The sequence below is a fragment of the Pezoporus wallicus genome, unplaced genomic scaffold, assembly GCF_028554395.1.
Source record: "Pezoporus wallicus isolate ANWC-B61680 ecotype Strahan unplaced genomic scaffold, APGP_CSIRO_Pwel_v1 contig_9123, whole genome shotgun sequence".
In the NCBI taxonomy this organism is placed as follows: domain Eukaryota; kingdom Metazoa; phylum Chordata; class Aves; order Psittaciformes; family Psittacidae; genus Pezoporus; species Pezoporus wallicus.
In genome coordinates this window covers 299,625-315,174 of record NW_026641571.1, presented here as the reverse complement: position 1 = coordinate 315,174, position 15,550 = coordinate 299,625, and the positions used below count along the sequence as shown (strand labels likewise).

Below are 15,550 nucleotides of genomic sequence, written 5' to 3'. Positions count from 1 at the left end.
GGGCTGACAAGAAATCTGGAGAGGGAAAAGGGCATTTGGGATCATTGCCTCTGCTTCCAAAGCCTGTCTCAGAACTGCCTTTGCTCCTGAGCAGACAGTGCAGCTGGGCTGGAGATGCACACCAGGAGGTGGCTGCTGCTGGAGTCCCAAAGGTGGGTAAGGAAGCCACTTACACCCCATGCAGAGGGGTTTGCAGGCTGCACCAAGGCAGGAATTCAGCCCGTATGGAAGCACACAGCCGTGGTACCCTGGTGCATGTCCTGCTGCATTCCCTCTCTTCCATCATGGTGTGGCTGGAGGATGGAGGTCTGGGAGCAGAGCACGGGTGCACACAAGCCACTGTGGTTTACATGACTGTGATCACCAGCACGGGGCAATGTTACGTGGTGGGGCAGGATGAGGCCGTGGCTTTGCTAAGGTCCAGCTTGGTGTCCTGCTCTAGGTGGGAGAACTGCCCTGGTCTGCCTGTTGTCTGGGGCTTCCCTTTCTCAACATCAGGTAAGACTTTTGTCCTTTTATGCTGTTTCCCATTCCCCATGGGAGCTGTCAGCCTGGCAGCAAGTGTGTTCTGCACCAGCAGAGTGGAGTGTGAAGGGGCTGATACCCGAATTCCCTGCTTAGTATTACTTATGGACCTGATACCAGGACAGACAAAACCAAACCATTGCAGCGGGGATGGGGTTGGCTGTTCACTGCTGAAGTCAGTGAGATGAATGCAGTGTGGACAGGATCTGTGTGACCACTGAGCATGGTCTGTGGGCCATAGGTGTGTGGTTAACCCGAGTGGTGCTCTATCTGATGGAGCTCACTGTTGTTCAAGTCTCGTTTTAAGGCAGGATGCAGCAGCACCAGCTCAGTGGAGGTGATGCTGTGTGCGCTCAGTTGCTCTGAGTTCAGCCTCAAGAAGTACCTTAGCTCACAGAAAAGAACCTGTTAAGCCCTAAGGAGCTGGGGTGTGGGTGAAGGGGAACCCATCACAGCATTAGTGCTGTTCTTGCTGTAAATAGGGATTTAAGGGGCCTCCAGGTTTAGTCTGTTCCCTCTGCCCAGCCCTGCCACTGGGTGGCTGCTGTGGTCCTCCAGGGGGTCAGAGCTATTGGAGAGCTCACCCACAAGGGATGGTGCCGAGATGAAATGGGAGTGAAACCCCCCCAAAGGAGCACACTGCAGTGTGCTTGTGCTGGCTGCTTCCCACAGCCTCACCGGTGACACTGGCTCCTCCTCACCTTAGCCTTCTCCAGCAGCTGCAGGTCCGCATGTCAGACCCAGAGGCACTGACCCATGGAGGAGTTCTGTTACCCTGCAGGTGGCATCTCCTTGCTCACTCTGACCTGGTCCAAACCCCTGGGCTGGGCATCGCCATTCCCTTTAGGGTGGCCTTGGAGCAGCCGGAGCTTCTGGAGGTGCAGCTCTTTGTGTCCATGTGCAGCCGCCTGCCCTCTGCACTGACTCTTGGGTGGGATGGTGGCTGCCTCCCCTTTTCCTGCTGTAACCGCTTAGCCCCGGGCAGGCAAACCCAGGTTTCTCTGCCCTCTTTCCCCTCCTCTCCTTCACCCGCCATTCCCAGCTCAGCCCCAGCTTTCCACATCCCTGATGTAAGGCTGGCAGCGGGCTGAGGTTGTTTTGCCTCCTCCAGCCGCCTGCATTGCCACTGCCTCCACCCGGCCCTTGGCTCTTCTGCCTTGGTGTGGCATGTAGTGGCCTTTGTTCTCGCCCGTTGCATGGCGAGCAGATGAAAGCCCGACCATGAAGCATAATTTATAGCTAGCTTGAAACACAGTTTTGGCAGGGCAAAGCACGCCAAAAGATGTAGCAATGCCTGAGGAGCTGCGCTCATAGTGCTTATCAAATGATGCTTGAAAGGCTCCGTAATGCAAGAGGAGGGTTGAGTTGCTCAATTCTAGCAGAGGATAAACTGCCTCTATTACAGGGACACGTGTTTGGGAGCAAGGCGCTGATAGCTGGCTTTTGGAAACTCGTCCGGCAAGGCAAATCAGAGCTTTGGGAGCCTTGGTCCAGAGGGCAGCCAGGCTACAGGAGAGGGCCCATGCATATGCACCGCCTCTCCTGTCCACCCTTCCAGAAAACTGGCCTAGAGAGGAGCTCATTGCCTTTAATGCAATCAAATATGTGAATGAGCTTCACGCTGACAGCCCTGTAGGGTCTGGGCAGCTGGAGTTGGGCACCAGGGCTGGGTGCTCACTGCAGTTACCCCCAGCCGCCAGGAAAGCCTGGCCATGAGTTGGTGCATGGTGAGAGTTGGGCTGTGCAACCCTCAGACAGCGCTGAGCCTTTAGGACAATCATGTTTCCTGTGTGGCACTGAGGGGAGATGGCTGTTGTGATGCTGCAGAGCCCATCCCAGCAGCTCTGCTGGGGCTATTGAGCTTTTCAGGTTAGTGAGGACCTTAGAGAAACCAGAGCCATGCGTGGATCATCTCCTGTGTGTTTGTGTCCTGACACGGAGCTGCAGTGACCTACCTGTCACTGTGTGCTGTTGAGAAAGGGGGGTCCAGGGAGCAGCTCCACTCCTGACCCAGGCTCCTCCATCATTATTTCAGTCTTCAGCTTTGTTTTGAGTTATTTCATCCAGCTCCCTCCAGGACACGTGATGGGGTTTGCACTATAAAACCCTCACCCCACACAGAAAGAACCCTAATAATAGTACTACTAATAATAAAAATGATAATAATAATAAAATTGATACTAATAATAACAATAATAATGTTGTAGGCCACCACGTGGGTCCAACAAGCATGATCCGTAGATGCAGCCTGCTCTGCAGTGGAATGTCCCAAAGCAGGGTGGCTGAGAGCCTATCCATGCTGCCTGCCTCAGAACCAGGATTAATCCCTGTCCCTCTTTCATTATGTGATGATTCTGACCATGTTGCTGAGCAGGGAAGACCACTGGGATGTCCAGCTGGGAGTCCCCTTGGCTTCTGTCTCCCATCCCTTGGGACAGGACGTTTTGTACTGCCCAAAGCCAAGAAGGTGTCCTAGTTGCAAACGTGCCCTCTTTTCCTTCCCACAGCCAGTTCAAACGCTTTGAATTCCATTTGCTGTGCCAAGGACAAGTAGTTTCCCTTCCCGAGGAGGTTGTCCTCCTTCCAAAGCTCCTGCTGGGCTGCAGCAAGGTGCCCTTTTGTTACCCATGCAGGCAGGAAATTTCCAGCACAAGACTTCAAGTAGAAAGTGGGGTAAAGCTGCCTGGAAAAATGGTGTCAAACCCCATTTCTGCACAGAGAGGTCTGAGTTTTACTGTATTTTGTCAAAGCAACTTAAATTGGGGATTATTGAGGGCAGGTGCTATCGAATAACTACTGAAACATCCTTGGTTTTCTAGGTGAAACCTTTGTACAGAACGTCAGCCTGTTCTTATTGCAAGGAGAGGATGAGATGCTTTGTTCCCCAGAAGTAAGGTGAGATAGTGGTTTTCAGTCATTCCTAAGCAGTAGAGGAGTCCTTAATGCTTTAGTTGGAATGAAATGGTATGTGATAACCCCAGCAGTTACAGTGTTTTTAAAGCAAAGAGGAACAGCTTTCTGGTGTCACAGAAGTGGTGAACCTCCTCTTCAGCCTCAGCATCCTCACACTGCAGAGCGCTGGCTTTGAACCCCACAGCCATGGCAAACAGATGTGATAGACGCCAGTGGCAGCCACAGTTTTAGTGCCAGGCTGCTCATTCCTACCCTTTCATAGGGATGTTGGTGGTCCCCCAGGTGCCATGGAGGACTCTGGAGTTAAGAAGGTGATGTTTGGCTGCACAGTTATTATCTGGCCCCAGTCTGTGCACTGAAGCTCTTCATATGCCCATGGAGCCGCTGGTCAACTTGCTTAGAACCCCTGGCATGCACATGTATGTGGTGGGGGGTACCACGACACAGGCATGCGGAACGACCTCCCATGCTCGTCTCAACAGCATTGCCCGCTTTCAAGGGAAGCCTCTTGCAGCAACCCCACTTAAGTGGTCCCCAAGAACAGGCTTCAGCATCACCACAGGTAAGTGCCACGAGCACAAGGTGTCCCTCGTTGCACCTATCTCCTCCCACATATCCTCTCCTGCAGATTAACAGCCTATACACTGTGGTGCACCAGGGAAGACCTTGGGAGAGGCCAGCCCCAGAGATCCTGAGCTGGGATCTGATGCCGCCTCCTGGGGCTCTGCAGAGGAATTTGTTATCCCAGGCTCATTCCAACCCTGTCACAAATTTTGCCCTTGAGCTGCTGGGCAAGGACCGTAGCAAGGAGAGGCTTTGCCACAGGTTCCCACATGGTGAGTCTTGGTGTGAAGCATCTCTCCCTTCATAGAGATGGGTGAAGAGACAGCCACAGGCTGAGCTTGCCCTGAACTGGACATTGCCATGGCAGAGGGTACTGGGTAGAGATGGGAAGAGGTCAGCAGCTCCTTGACCAATCTTGTGGAGGCTCCTCAAGTGAGATGGGGACACAAAGAGACTAAACTGGGTGGATTGGCCTCTTTCATGGCCTTCTCCTGGAGGGAAAGCAGAGATCCTTCCTTCTCCATCACCATCCTCCCCACCCAGGGCACCTCCCTGGTGCCTGCCCTTCCCTGTCACTGCATGGTCACCCCTGGTGCTTGTTTCCAGGGTACCTGCTGACCACAGCACGTCCCTTTTTTAGCCGCTGACAACTGTGAGCAGTTCAGAGCTGCGATGCTGCTGTTCATCAAAGGTGGGACCTGGGATGTGCTGTTTGGCTGGGGATGTCCAAGTGCAGGGAAGGGCAGAAGAGACAACCTGTACCCTCAGCCTGGATAGCAACTGAGTCTGGACCTGCTCTTGGGTACCTGCAGGTTCCCTCACAGACTTTCAAGGGTGGTCTCCAGCCCATAGATGTCCTGCCCTGCTCTGTGTTCCCTGCTGTGCGTTACATGGGCCATCTCCCACAGAGGCAGGAAAAGCAGGGAACCAGGAATATGAGGCCAAGGAGGTCCAGTTGGCAAGGGCTTGGGCTTGTCCTGGTCTCCAGTCCCCCAGGATGGTCACGGGTGGAGCTCAGGGTACACAAAGAAAGGCTGGGAGAGGTGGGTTGGTTCAGATTGAATGATGGAAAATTTAGAGGGATCTTACACTCTACACAGCGAATTAACTGGAGGATGCAGAGAAGATGGAGCCAGACCTTCAGAGGTGCATGGGGGGGGAGAAAAAGAGGCAGCAAGAACAAGCTGGGACATGGGAAATTCCTTTTAGATACCTGGAAAAAAAAATCCACTATGAGGGAAGTCAAACACTGGGAGAGAGGCCAGAGAGGCTGCGGGATCACCATTCAACCTCAACCAGACAAGGTCTGGAGCAGCTGGCTCCTGACCCCGTCCAGCAAAGCTGGCTGTGTTTGGGCAGAAGGTCAGCCTCTTCCTATCTCAATTATTCCATGTTTCTGTTAGGACACACCTTACTGATGCAGTGACTTAGTTCCCAGGTACTCTATCTCCATTACGCAATGCTTTCATCTGGCTGCATGCAGCCTCGCAGCTGCTCGGTGTGAGCGATCCTTCCTTAGTGTCCTCACCTAAGCTCCCATCCACAATAGGAGACCTCCGGGGCTTGGTGAAGCCTGCCTGCTTTGCCAAGGGCTAGCCCGTGGTCTGTCCCACCTCCTCATCCTCCTGCAGCACCACCTGAGTGCCACACGTGTGCGAGGAGCGGAGGGAAGGCTTTGGCCAAGAGCAACCTGCCCACGTGTCTCAGCAGGCTTCTGCATGGCTTCCCGCAGCCTGGCAGCTCCATGCTTGCTTTCAGCTGGCTCCTGCTTGCCCTGTTGGGTCTGAGCTCTCCATCTGCCCCGTTCCGGTGCCGCTTTCTGGTCCCACAGAAGAAAGAGACCCTTTCCTGAGAGCAGAGCAAAACAAAGGCTTTGTGAATCTGAAGAGCGAGGTTTCCTCATGGAGAAACCATGCCAGGCTCTGGGAAGCCTCAGCTCTGCTGGGGCAAGGCTCAGAGGCAAATACAGGGAATTCCCAGCCCCTTTACCTCTATCCCTCCTCATCACCACCCGCCCTGAGGACGAAGCAACCCTGGGTGCTAAGGGAACCCCACAGCAGCACTCCCTGCCTCCAGGTTTGGGAGCCAACTGCTCTCCCGTGGCAGATTTCACAGCAGCCCGTAGCCACTTCCAGCCCAGGAGTGCCTGGCAAGTTGGAACAGCGAACCCTGCGCGGCCCTGGGAGCAGCGCTGGGCCAGCGAGCCCTTTGATTGCGATCAGCGAGCTGGCAGGCATCCCAGGAACTCGCACAAAAATGCTTTGAAGAGGGCAGATGCACAAGGTGTGTCCCGTGTGGGGCGCGGGGCCGTGAGTCACGGCATCGCCATGCGATGCACATGCACCCCGCACCGCGGCGACGGCCCCGACACCCTCGGATCACTGCAGCCCTGATTTATTGTAATGTCTTCTTTATTTCACCCTCCGATCTGTTGCCCATCGCACCCTGAATTTGGGGTTGGTGCCCTCTCTGCCTTCCCCCCACCTCGCTGCTGCCTGCGAGCTCCAGACAGAGAGGCAGACAGGGAATTTGCTTCAGGCACTGGTAGATGCAAGCTCTGCTGCTGCGCTGGGGATGACACTCACCGTGCCCTGCTAAGTAAGCATCCCCAGCCCGCGGTACAGAGCAGAAGCAGCAGTTTGCACAGAGGTGCAATGAACTGCTTCGTTTAAATACCTTTTGCTCTTTTGGACATGGGTTTGGAGGGTTTTGCAGAAACCAGGGAGGTTTGGGTTGGAAAGAACCCTAAAGCTTATCCAGCTCCAGCCCCTGCCACTAGAGCAGCTTGCTCCAAGCCCCTGTGTCCAACCTGGCCTTGAACACTGCCAGGGATGGGGCAGCCACAGCTTCTCTGGGCACCCTGTGCCAGCGCCTCAGCACCCTCACAGGGAAGAGCTTCTGCCTAAGAGCTCATCTCAGTCTCCCCTCTGGCAGGTTAAAGCCATTCCCCTTGGCCTGTCCCTACAGGTCCTTGTCCAAAGCCCCTCTCCAGGTTTTTCTCCCTTGTGCTGGACCATACAAACTTGCCCAAAGAAACTGTTGTTTCTTGAAAGCCTTTGTGAGCTCCATCCCCATCTCCGCAGCCCAGCTCAGCATTTTGGGTGAGTTATGAAACAGGGCAGATGCCGGAGCCAAATGACGGGCTGTGATAAACACTTGGCTCTCCCGTGCAGGGACAGGGTGAGGGCTGTTCCTTGCCGTAGGGGAAATGACATTACAGGTTTGCAAGAGCTGGGCACTTTGTTGTGCAGAAGCCATCTGACGCTGACAGCCTGTCATTGATTTGCGAAAACATCGCTTGGCATCGATAACAAGCTTTCAGGAGAAACAAGTAGGACAGAGCAAAACAACACCCAGGTATTGCTTTGCTGTTCCCTACCCGGGCTGGAAGCACCCAGACCCATCCCCACTCTTCATCCTTCTCCATCCCACTTGGGCATCGTCCATCTGCTCATGGGCAGCACTCAGCCCTCATCCTGGCTGGTCTTGCTTGGGCATGCTCTAAATGTCCAGGCTGGTTGGATGATGGAGGAGAGGGAAGGCTCTGCATCCCTTGGGTGAGGTGTCAGGAAATGCAGGGAGAGGGGACTAAAGGTAATTACCCTCTAGTTGCTCTAGTCCTGTGTCTCAATGGGTTTCTGCAGTTGGGTTTCACTGGAAGAGCATCCTGAAGCATCAGAAGAAGGTGCACAATGCTCATCTATCCAAGGAAGATGCCCTGTGCTTTCTGATACTGCTCCTATGAATACAAAACACTGCTCACACGCCACCAGAGAAACAGAAAACCTGATAAATGGGCCAAAACAAAGTGCTTTCCCTCTCCTTTCAAGGAAGGACCCAGCGTGTGGGTGCTGAGAGCACCAGGCCTGTGGGCAGAGCCTGGGCACTGATGTTTCCCACCAGAAAGAAACCCCACGGTCCTGTCCATGGGGCTCACCCTCCATGGGGCAGCAGGAAGGAGCCTGCTCCTCCTGGCCCTTCTCTGGGCTGTCCTGGGAAGACTCAGGAAGCCTCTGCCCTGTGCACCCTCCCCTCAGCCTCCCTACGGTTGGGGTTTGTGCCTCTTCTGTATCAGCCTCTTGCGGCTTGGCAGGAGCTTTGTCAGCGCTTGCTGCGACCTGAAACTGGTCACACCAGCACCGAGGTGTTCGGTTCTCTGCAGACGAGTTGCTGCAGCGTGGCTTGGCAGAGGGAAAACCCTCTGCTCGGATTCAGAACCTGGCATGTCGTTTCTTGTGCAGCCACTCTGTCTCCTCTTCTGCTGGCTAAAAGTCCTGCTTTCCTCCGTGCTACCCAAGTTACTTGCAAAGGTTGCCCCAGCTCTTTCCCTGGTGCCTGCCCTCATTCATCCAATGGATATCCGTGAAGGAATTGTAACCCCTTTGGGGAAGAGGTCTCACCCCCATGAACGCAGCAGGACCCTCCGTGACCCCTACTTTAGGTGCTGTGCAGGTGACCCTGCAGTCCTGGGCAGGCAGAGCAAGCAAGTGGGGAGCTGGACATCCTGACCAAGGGAGGAGCATCTCAGCAGGATGGAGGCTGGAATGGGGCACTGAGGGCAGCAATGCTCCTCTGACCTGTGGTGTGTTCAACGCTGCCTCCTAGTAGAAGGGGTGTCCCCAGGCTCTTGGCACTGGGACACCATTTTGATCCATTTTAGACAAAGGGAAATAGTAAAATACAAGCTGAGCAGGCTACGTGGGAGATCCTGCAGCTCTCCATCCACCAAAGAGCACTATTCCCTACCCAGACCCACAGAGCCTCACCCACGAGCACCTTCCCTGTGAAGGGAATGGCGATGTCCATCGCTAACCCTCATTCCTCCCAGCCTTGCCCGGTCCCCATTGGTACCCACAGGCTCCCCTTGCCCCCAGTGTGTGCCGGCACATGCTGGGGGAGGCAGATGTGGGGCGAGGGCAGCGGGAGCTGTGTGTGCCCTGCAGCGGGGAGCGGTGGGTGTGTGCAGGCAGGGCTGTATATCCAGTCTGGCAGAGGGTGTGCCTGCTCACACGCCGCGGAGCCGAGCCGGGAGCAGGAGCCCTCAGACACCCTTGGCTGGGGGACGTATGGCAAGGAGGGGTTCAGGAGATTAACCCCAGCCTTTGCTGTCGCCTTGCGTTGTGTGCGGTCCGGTGAAGTGCAGCCCCCCGTCCCCAGCCCCGCGGTCTGCTCGCAGCCATGCTCCACTCTCCACTGAAAACAGCGTTGGCGTATGAATGTTTCCAAGACCAGGCCAGCTCCACGCTGGCTCTGCCCTCGGACCACAAGCTCAAAACTAAGGGCACGGGAAAACAGCGGGTCCAAGAGCAAGTGATGATGACGGTGAAGCGGCAGAAGCAAAAGTCATCCGTGTCGTCGAGCGTGGGACACTCCAATCGAGGTAAAACCCCACCGTGCTCCGGACAGCAAAGGGCTCCCCTCTTAGGATGGAGCAGATGTTATGGGGTGATTCTATGGGGTTTTGTTTGTGGGGGACAGACTGGTTCGTGTCTCTCACAGGTTATCCCAGGTGGGGGATGCTGAGGTCTTTTGCACTGGATGGAAGGGTTAGAGCTGGATGCATCGCCTCCCTCCCCGTGGAGCCCATCTCCTGGGAGCGCTGCGCTGCTCCACATCCTCGAGGCACTTGGACAGTTCAGTGTGGTGCTATTCACCATTTGCTCCCTGGCCCTAAAGGAGGATTTGCTGCACCTTTGCAGATCCTTCCTCTGCAAGTGCCCCCATGGTTGGAATCCTCCACCAGTCCCGTCCCCTCCCATGGGTGGCCAAAGCCATCCACTGTGCCATGGGGCCGGGAGCTGGCCACAGGCAGGGGCTCGGCTGTATCCTGAGCATTGGGCAGCTCTGCCTGCACACAGGACACAGACCTGAGCTTGGGATTCGCCTCGGAAGCTCCCAGCGCGTCTCCCATTTGTAGGCTGAGAAGTGTGGGAGCCTCCAGGACACCCCGGTGTGAGCACTTGGGAGGAGATGAGTTAGGACGAGAGATGTCCTTTTCTAACCACAATGGCTTGTGTTGGTTCAGTTGGAGTGCTTCCATTTAGCAGATGGGTTAAAAAGGGTGTAGGGGTGCAGGCAGCCGGTCCACCTCTATGCACTGAGTCTGTGCTATAGAAGACAAGTGATCTTCGGGGTCCTGGAGCTGGGTTTCCTACAGGGATACCTTCCTCTTGGGGTCGAGGCTTGGCTGATTGTTTTCCTTGCTGTCCCTGTGTCCGGAGGAAAACCCCAGCTTTGCCCATCCGGGAGCTGCGAACCCAGAGGGCTGCAGCAGGCACAGTGCAAAACCTCCCGGTTCTTGGAAGTGCTTTTCCCAGCAGCTGCAGTGAGCTCACTGCGCTGGATGAGTTTACCGGGAAGAGGAATTCCCAAGGCTTTGGGGGAGAGAAGGGAGCTGGAGCTGGGATTGAACCGTTCAGCCACGTCTGCGGTGGGCAGCATGCAGAGGGCTGTTTGCTGGGGTGCTGGGTGAGCTGGGCCAATCTCTGCCACCTCTTTTGGGGATTATGGCTTGCCCGGCAGCTATTCCAAGCGGGACCATGAGGCTGAATCCAGTGCTGGTGAAGTGTAATGGTGCAAACACACATTTTGGGCTGGTTTACCAAGAGAAGCAGGGCAGCAGAAGGCTGCGGTTGAGGTGGTGCTGCCCTTGGAGCCATCCTGGCTGTGTGCATTGCAATTGCTGCGATGGAGGAAATAGAGCAGCTCCACGGTGGATGACAGGGATGCAGTGACACTGCCAGGAACAAATCCCTGCTTTCTCTTTATTTGTGTGCTTGTGGACATAGACTCCCAGGGGTATGTGGGGGGACAGGGCAAGGAGAGCTTTGTCCTGCCACCAAAGTGGAAGATGCAAATCCCCTCCTACCTCAGGAGGGTTTAGTGCTTGAGGTGCTATGGTGCCAGACCTGACAAAATAAGCTACAACCCAGGATGAGATGAGAGGCTCCGGATGGGGACTGGCACTGCCTTTCCAGCAGAGGGGTATTTCTAGGGGAAGCAGGCAGAGAGATGTCTCCCACTGCTGCCCATAGCAGGGAGGAAGTGAGGCAAAGGGGGTTTGTTCCACTTGGAGAAGCACAGGTGAAACCTCTGGGAAAGAGGAAAACAAAAAGAGGCAAATTCTCATGCTGCTCATCTCAGCTCGAGGCTGAAGCTAAACCCCTCCTCCAGACACTGCTGGAAATGCCTGGGAATGGGAATTGCGTGGCAATGTGCAGCTCTGGTTTCTGTGTCCCAGGGAAGCTGAGTCACATCCAGCTCCCAGGAACTGCTTCCAAACACAGGGCTGAGGCTGCCCTATTCCCACTGTGGGGAGGTTGGTCAGTGTGAAGGTCCCGGTGGCCGTGCTCAGTGCATTCCTGGATAGAATGCCAAAGAAGCTCCCATTTATTCTCCGGGTTTTCTTCTGTGTCTAAGCCTGAGTGGGTCAAGTTAAACATTCAGGTATTGCTGTTGGTGCAAAGGTTAGACCTAATGAGAAGCATTAATGTCTCCTACAAACAGGCTCCATGGGGCTGTAGCCAGCTATAGATGTCTGCTTGTTCAAATGCTCCCCCAGCATCAGTTACCTGCATCCCCCCGTGGTTTCTCAGAGATGCTCCTCATAGGCAGCACAAGCTGGGGAATTCACAAAGCCCCTTGAAGAATGTTCAGGTCCTTTGTTCCCTCTGCACCCAGACAGTTTCCTGCATGTGTCTGGTTAGGTGTTGGTCCAGGTCCAGCCGTCTGTTGTGCATTTTGATCTGTGGTTTGGGCAGGAACTGAAGCACAGCACAGAGCTTCCCCTACCTTCAGTGTGTGCTTCTCTATGTAGGGTGAGAGCGTGGACATGGACCCCTTCTGCATGTAGCAGGGATGGGCACTGCTGTATCCCATCAATGGGGTTTCTTTAGAGGGTCAACAGACGTTCCCTCAACGTCCTGTTACTTGATGGATATGTAAAATTCCTTGGTTATTTGGAGCCCACCAGACCACCACCCTCTGAAGATCTGGTGTCACTCAATACGTGGCACAAGGCAGAGCAGGGAATGTGATCTATGTGGGCACAAACTGGTGTGCACTGGCGTGGGGCAGTGAGCAGAAACCAGTTACAAGCAGCATAATCCTGCACCCACGGTGGGGCCTTCTCTCAGCAAAGCAGCTATGGGTGTTCTCAAGGACGGGTGCAGAGTTTTGGGTCTGTGGAGTCTGCCACCCTTGGGCTTTGGGTCTTCGGGCTCTGCCTTAGGATGTATCTGCCCTTCTCCCCATGGGAATAGCTAACTGGATGGCTCCCTCTGGATTTGTGAGTCATGCAAATTTCCAGGGAAAAGGAATTTCAGTGGCAGGAGACAAGGCCAGGCTAAGCTGAAAAAGCTCCTCGCAGCCAACAGCACCGGTCTGCAAAGTCCTCTGGCTGAAGAGAAGTTTTGCCAGTAACTCGTCACTGGCTGGCAGGGTATATCAGGGAGCAAAGACCTGAGGAAACCCACAGGGACCATCCTATCCAGCTGTCTCATAGCTGAGCTGTGATTTAGACCTTTGTCATGCTGACATGGCTGAGAGGGGAGCTCTAATGGCATCCCACTTAGCTCTAATGGGATCCCACCTAGCTCTAAGACGGGGTCATTACTCTGATATGAAGAGGAGATGTGGGGGTTAGTAAGTGTTTTGAAGAGTTCTGTAATGTTTCCCTGGCATGAGAGGGTTCAGTGAAAGTCATCCAGGGTTCCACAACCCTTAGATTATCGGTACAGAAACAATACCAAAACCCTTTAGCTCAATAGGCCAGAAGACAGAAATGGAGTTGGTCATTCCTGAAAGAATTACAGCTTCTGGAATTCCACTGACACTTCTGTCCTATGAGGCATCCAGGCTTTGCTTTGTGCCTCCCACAGGCCCTTTTCTCTTACTATGCTTTTTCTATGTTTAATCATCCTTACAGTTTTAAAGCCGTGCATAGTTTATTATTTAACTTGTTTAGCCTGCACTACCAGTGACTGGTTCTTGTCTTGCTTTTCCCTGCCATAGATTAATATTTATTAACGTGTATCCATTTCCACAATGCTCCCTGTTAGCTCCATGTGTCTCTGAAGTCTTTCACTGTCATGCTTGAAAAATGGCATTTAATTCTCCTTGCCATCAGTCTCTTAGCTTCAAGGGGTGTAAAGCTGCCTTTGAAGAAAGTAAATAACTCATCAAGGACAGGCATATTGGGTTGGATGGAAGCCGCAGTTTGCTCTTCAATGATCTATAACAGCTGTAGAGAGGAGAAGGAGGAAGGCAAGGCTCACAGTGACCAAGTGCCAGATCTTGCAGTCCCGTCCTGGTGTAGTTTTTACCCTCAGGAACTGTCCCACTGAAGTTCAATGAGGATTTAAACTGATCAGGTTTGGAAGGAGATGCCTTGGGTGAATGAGAGTTTGGGGGGTGGGAGAGAGGGGTCCCTTCAAAGCCCAGGCAGCACCTGAGCAGCCCTCAGCAGTATTTTCTGCCCACAGCCATGGTCACTGGGAGGCTGTTTCATCTCAGTGATTCTCATCCATGTCTTTTCTGCCTTCGTCCTGGCTGTTATCTACTACTAATACAGTGGGTTTGATCATCTCTGGGTTTGTCCAAGGGCACTTCAGAAACCTGAACGGCTTCTTGGATGACAACAAATGGAACGTAGGGATATAGCTACAAAAAACCACCACAGAGGCATATTCCCCAAATAGCATTTCCACCCCTTGTCAAAATGCTTTGCTCAGGAGACAGACAGTCTGTTTTTATCCATATTCTCAGGACCTGTGAGCAGTTGTATGGTTTTTACCCTTGAGGTGGTTGAAAAGAAGAATATTCTTCCTTGCCCCAAGGGCTGGTGGTACACCCCCAAGGTGGCTCTTGAGATGAACCAGGCAGAGAAGTGTCTAACATTGCGGGACTAAACAAAGATGATGTTTTCTTAGCTAACTCCATCAGAAAATCCTCAGGTTCCTCCTGGCCTTCAGACTGAGCTCTCCAAGCAATAAACCACAGTTGCACGGTAGCAGGAGAAGCACCTTCTCCAACCAGCAAGGCAGCTTCCAAATGCCTTGAACGTTTGAGGTTATGTATAATTATGTACTTACAAGCATTCATATACAAGTTCTTGGAGGTGAAGGCAACTCTTCAACAACTGAAGAATATAAACTTGCATGAACTGCCTGCTCTCTTGAAGCTGGCCATGTAGCAGTGGATTCATACACGAAAATTAGAAATGTGCCTAAACTGCCTTATTTTTGGTGTCTCCTTGCTCAACCCCAAAAGCTTGAGTGCAGTGCATGTCAAGAATGGATCCTGAAAGGAAAGGCATGGTCCCCAGGAAGGGCTGCTCAGATTAACTTGTGATTTGTGCCTAGAAACCCTTGCTTCCTATTTGTGGCCAGGAAAATGCTCCCAAGCACTCACACCTGCAGTTCCATGGTGTCTGCACAGAACAAGAGGTTGACTGTAAGAAGGAATTCCTAGGAAACTGTTGTCATGAGATTGTCTTATCTTTGTGCTCAAAACTATGGTTATTGGCTAATTCTGTCTCCTGGTGAATCACTTGGCCCAAACTTACCATTCAAGCCCTGCCTTGCTTCTGTTGAAGCCCAACAGTAATGTCCTGATCTGGAGTTCCCAGGAAATCTCAGGGTGGGGAGGGAAGCACAAGGCGAAGGGCACAGCTGAATTGTGTCTCCAGTTGCATGTCGATGGCCATTTCCTTGCCTTATCAGCAAGCTCTGTGCAACTAAAGATATATTAAGATATATGAAAATCTGTATCATTAAGATATATGAAAATCCATGCCTTAATAGATTTTAATATGCAGATATATCTTAATAGATCTCTCAGGGCTAGAGAGATATTAATAGGGAACAATGCCCACCAAGTCTCTAGACTAAGGGCAACAAGATCCTGTGGTTTTCTGCATAAGTGTATGTCTGTGAGACTACTCCGCTGCTGCTTATTCTGCATGCAGTGGTGTTCTTCAGACGCTGCCGTCCATGCAGCCTTGTTCTTTTCTTGTTGACAATAGAAAGCAAATCTCATTATTTGTACCGCATCTGCAGGAATCATCTTCCTGAGAAAATGCAAGAATTTTTAGCCACAAACCAAATCACCATAACAGGTTTCGGATGCCCCAGGCTAGGCAATAAACTAGATTTATTCCAAGGATCAGTGGCTGTAGAAGACCTTGAGTGGCTTCAGGGCCTTTGTGGTTGAGCTTATCCAGTTTATCTAAGAGATGAGTCTTATCGAACAATCAGAGAGATTAGGATATTTCTGACATTACCCACCAGTTTAGGTGCATAACTTAAGACAGGTACATCCTGATTTTGTACTTCGTTAGACATTCAGAGCTTCCCCTGGAAGTTAATTGGAATGTAGGGTTTGCACTTCCTCATAACGGGACTTGGGATGCCACAATTATTGAGCATGAAACTTAAATGACCTTATACTCTTTTGGACCATCTGAAAGGGGTGAAGGGAATTCTAGCATGGAAAGAGATATAACTCATTTCACTTTTTCTTCTAGTGATGAGTGTAGTGCTGAGTAAAA

The 15,550-nt window shown here is 52.8% G+C and overlaps 1 protein-coding gene across 1 annotated transcript in view; it reads left to right on the top strand.

The window, feature by feature from the left end:
- Nucleotides 1-9,032: 9,032 nt before the first annotated feature.
- The window catches only part of PKP1 (plakophilin 1), a 43,140-nt gene continuing 36,622 nt past the window's right edge, over nucleotides 9,033-15,550 (top strand). The window contains exon 1 of the mRNA XM_057424455.1: nucleotides 9,033-9,382. Coding sequence (XP_057280438.1) covers nucleotides 9,181-9,382 — 202 coding nt within the window. The 5' untranslated portion in view covers nucleotides 9,033-9,180. The remainder of the gene's footprint in view (nucleotides 9,383-15,550) is intronic.